The following is a 4840-nucleotide window of genomic DNA, read 5'->3' as shown; positions in this document are numbered from 1 at the left end:
TTGTAAGAGACCCTGAATATTAGGCATATGTTTGATTATAAATTTTAGCTATGAATTTTCTAATTACATAAGCATCCTGTTTTGTTAAATTATTGAATTTCAACTATGCATTTTGAGCTTATTTATTGAAGAAAAGCATACCCATGTTACAAAATTAAGAGAACGCATGTAGGAGATAAAAACTGATACATTTAGTACTAAACAATAAATAAATGAGCACAACACCTTTGCTCAACTAGCTAGGAACAAGTTACTGCAAAAGATAGCCATTCTCAATTGCTTAAGCATCCATTACATGTAACTCAAAATAACCACTATGAAATAGTTCAATACAGCCCTGTCCATAATGACCCATAAACAACTATAAATGTTCCATCAAAATTCACCATGGCAAAAGTCATCAAAATGAGCCAAAATACCAACTGCCATCAAAATTACAATAATCCAAACTGTCATCAAAAGCAATCAAAAACCATAAAAAAATCACCAAAAGCATTCAAAAGTAGTAAAAGCCCCTAAACCCTAAACCAGCAATCAAGTCATCAAAAGCCATCAAGTTTCATGAACTCAACACTCAGAATTGCCCAATTGGCTTCTTCATGTACATCTTCTTGCATTTTTTGGCATGCTCTTTTGGGTCAATCCTTTTTGCAGGAGACTTGAATGTCTTTTTCTAAACTGCTTGACCATATGTTGATGCATGAGAGGTGGTATATGGACCTTAGGAGGTGTTGGATTGAACTTGTGAAGCTTGGTCTTGTGTTTGGGCTTGTGAATTGCATCAGACTGTCCTTTTGCTCTATGTGGTCTAGGTTTAGGCTGTGATTTGTCTTTTGACTGGGCTTGTGACTCTCTTGCAGCTTGCCTTGTCACTCTTTGTGGGTTAGCATGCCTTGGATCACCTCCACCTCTTTTGGCCTACACAAGAAAAATACATGATTTGTACATTGAAACCCTAGGATGTAGAATAGGGGTGGACACGGGTAGGGTTGGGTCGGGTTTGGGCACAACCCGCAGACCAACCCGATGGGCTCGGTTTGTAAAATTTACAACCCAACCCAAACCATTAATAGGTTACAAACCAAACCAAACCAAACTATTGTTAATCGGGTTGGATTGGTCGGGTTATCCACTTTGGGCCTACACCAAAAATATTTGAACTAAGAGACTTATATAATTAAGCCAATGAAGGCCCAAAAGCGAAAAGCCTATGCGAATGTTGCAGCTAAGAAAGGTGTTTGGAATCACTTTTATAGAGAATGGATTGGAGGTGAGTTCTGTTCCTAGCCAATGTGGGATAGTGGCACAGCTAGGACTTTTGCTATTTCTTTCTTCTTGTGTTTTTTTTTTTGTTGACTCTTTGCTTCTCTCTCTCCCTCACTGTAACAAAACCCACACCAACTGCCATTATAATAACAAGACGCCCTATAAGCCTCCCCTTTTCTTCTTCTTTTTATGTTTTTTACATTATTATATTTATATATTTCATAATTAAGAGTTTCAAGCCCTCCATGTTCGCCACCGGAAAGAAATGTTAACTGGAGGAATTAGGGATCAAAGTTGATTGGTCATCTACAAGGCTCACTCTCATCTCTGTCAAGTGTCACCAGCGACACTCTTTACTGCAAAGGCATATGGATGTAGAGAGAAGCTAGAGAGGTGGGAGGATGAAGATGAGTGGAGGATTCCTGCTGGGTGGTTAAGCGCTGCGGGTTGGTTCGGTCTAGATCGGGTTTTTAGCTCATGCACCCGTAGACTGGCCTGCAGCAGGTCGGGTTGGTCGGTTAGAGCACCGACTACCTTTGTTTCCCTCTCTCAGACTGAACCAAACCAACCCATTCAGGTCGGGTTGGTCGGATTGGTCGGGTTGACCTGCACTTTGTCCACCCCTAATGTAGAATAGTTAAGTGTTAAAAGTAGTGAAAACCACCAACTCACTGGAAGCTTATGTAGTTTATTATGTTGTGGAACACATGGGGAGGCCTCATCAAGTCTTTATTGAGGAGTGTTTTGTTGAGATTGGTTCTACAAATTAGAATATTAGAATATTTTTATTAATAAATCAATGCTAAACCTAAGAAGTGTAGAATTCCTCAAGTGTTACCTGACTTGAACTTATATTCTTCATCTTAGGGAATGATTGAATGTTGTGGCCTTCATCTCCATATCTACTGCACCTAATCTTATGGTTGAACCTCCTTAAATTGTGGCCCTTAGATGATGGTGCTTTGGGTTCATTTGCAACTCGAATTCTGGACTTTTTAGGCCTCTCAAGCTGCTTGTGAAACTTGGGAGGCATCAATGGAGGCTTACCTGTCTTCATCCACATGTCATGACTTGTCATAGAACTGATCATTGGCTTGTAGGTTCTCTCATAAGCTTCCTTCTTGTAACAAATAGCCACAAACTCCTCTGGCTCCCCATGAAATGTGCTAATGGCAGCACATGCATGTACACAAGGAAGACCACTAAGATCCCATTTTTTGCATGAGCATGTATGAGCATCCAAATCCAGTCTATGTGTCCTGCCACTTTGTGTCATAATCTGGTATTTTCTCTCCCCTCCAAGTCTTAGGCTGCAATAGAAAGCCTCCTTCTTGTTTTCCTCTAGAATCTTGTGAATTCTTGATCCAACAGAATGACTCCACATTTCTAACCCTGTCCTTCTACCACATGTCAACAACATCAGATATAACTTTATCTTTTCTAACATTGTAAACATAGGCTTATTATCTCTTGCAACCAGGATAACCTTGTTGAATGCCTCACAATTGTCACATTTAATGCATGTACTGAAAACTACACATTTTGAAATGTCAAACTTAGGTAATGTTCCCCTATAACCAATTACATCATCCACAGCTTCTGAAGAAAATCCTTTATAGTCTCCAATCCTAGAATCTTGAGTGTTATCTGACATTGCTTCCTCATCTTCTAAGTCTGGTCTGTCAAGATCAACATGGTCAACAAAAGAGTCATACAATTTGTCATCCTCCTTTAGAATGTTCATCCCTATTTCACTATCCTCATAGTCATTATCAATAAAATCAGCATCATCAATATCATCATCATCATCATCATCCTCATCTTCATCTTCATATTCCCCATCCTCATTGTGAGTTTCTTCCCTCTCAATCTCATCATGCCCTACACCATCAGCCGTATTATGCTAGATAGCTTCCACATGCTCAATTATAAAATCATCCAGCGTGGTTCTTTGTATGCTCACATTTTTGTGTTTTAGGTAAATACTAATCACCCTTGGGAGACGACGTGTGCTTACACTCCACAACAGAACGACATAGCAGAACGTAAGAACCGTCATCTTCTTGAGGTGGCACGGACCTTATGTTTTACTATGCATGTTCCTAAATGTTTCTGGGCTGATGCTGTCATGACCGTTGTCTCTCTAATTAACCGAATGTCTGCTCGTATTATTGACTATCAGACTTCATTGAGGATGTTGTCACGGTTTCACTCTATTCCTTCTGCCCTCAATCTTTGCCCTAAGGTCTTTGGTTGTGTTTGCTATGTCCATGTTCATTCTCTCCACATGGATAAACTTGATCATCGGGCTCTTAAGTGTGTCTTCCTAGGTTACTCTAGTTCCCAAAAGGGGTATAAATGTTTTCATCCTCCCATAGGTAAATTCTATGTGTCCATTAATGTTGAGTTCTGTGAACAGGTTTCTTATTTTTCTGGGCAAGTTTCTCTGGCTCCTCTTCAAGGGGAGATTCAAAGTAAGGAAGAGGAACGTTTGTGGTTGGCGGAAAAAAAGTTCTAGATTTCGAGTGACATCGAACCAGGGGAACAGGGTGATGAGTTGGAGGTTGAACGGCCAAACACGTTGTTTGGAAATGTTTATACCAGGAAAAACAAAACTGATATTGTTGCGTCTCCTAGTGACTCCAATTCTCCCCTTAATGATACTACCATGCCATCGGATGACTCTTCTGAAATTGACTCTGAGGTACATGTTTCTTCCCCTATAACATTAGCTTTAGATATTGTCTTGAATTCTAACCCTGCAGCTTCGGAGTCTACTATCTTGGAACCACAAGTTGGAGTCCAGGATAGGAGATATCCCCTTCGTACTCGTAATGAGCCTGATAGGCTGGGTTTTTCCAAATCATCTTCTAATATTGTTTATCCCATGTCAGATTTTGTCTCTTATCATCGTCTGTCTCAGTCTCACTTAGCCTTTGCCCTTCAGTTGTCATCTGTGTCTATTCCTAGTCATTTTCAGGAAGCTCTTGAAGATCCCAAGTAGAAGTCTGCTATGGTAAAGGAAATGAAGGCTCTCCAAAAGAATTCTACTTGGGAATTGGTCGAGTTACCTCGAGAAAAGAAGACAGTGGGGTGTAAGTGGGTGTTTACAGTGAAGCATAAGTCAGATGGGACTGTTGACAGGTATAAGGCAAGGTTGGTTGCCAAGGGTTACACTCAGACATATGGGATTGATTATCGAGAGACCTTCGCTCCTGTGGCCAAGATGAACACTGTTATAGTTATACTTTCTCTTGCAGCTAATTTGGATTGGCCATTACGATAATTGGATGTGAAGAATGCTTTTTTGTATGGTAATCTGATGGAGGAGATGTATATGGATCCTCCTCCAGGATTTACACCAAAAGGAGGTAAGGTATGCAAGCTGAAGAAGGCGCTGTATGGATTGAAGTAGTCGCCGAGGGCTTGGTTTGGCAGATTGAGCTATTCCATGAAGGCATATGGCTTTAAGAAAGCCTTGGCAGATCACACTCTGTTCTATAAACGAGATGGTGATGATATTACTTTGCTTATTGTCTATGTCGATGACATGATTATTACTGGTAGTAATATA

The 4840-nt window shown here is 40.3% G+C and overlaps 1 protein-coding gene across 1 annotated transcript; it reads right to left on the bottom strand.

The window, feature by feature from the left end:
* Positions 1–534: 534 nt before the first annotated feature.
* LOC147273351 (uncharacterized) lies at positions 535–3325 on the bottom strand. Its single transcript, XM_086228208.1, has 3 exons — positions 3284–3325; positions 2105–3169; positions 535–918 (listed from the first exon to the last, which is right to left on the bottom strand). The coding sequence occupies exons 1-3, from the start codon at positions 3323–3325 to the stop codon at positions 598–600; spliced, it is 1428 nt and encodes a 475-aa protein (XP_086084334.1). The 3' UTR covers positions 535–597.
* Between the last annotated feature and the right edge of the window lie 1515 nt (positions 3326–4840).

Source organism: Dryas octopetala, chromosome 9 (genome assembly GCF_963921425.1).
Source record: "Dryas octopetala chromosome 9, drDryOcto1.1, whole genome shotgun sequence".
NCBI classification, from domain to species: domain Eukaryota; kingdom Viridiplantae; phylum Streptophyta; class Magnoliopsida; order Rosales; family Rosaceae; genus Dryas; species Dryas octopetala.
Note: the sequence above shows the minus strand (reverse complement) of the source record. Positions and strands in the feature narration are given on the sequence as shown.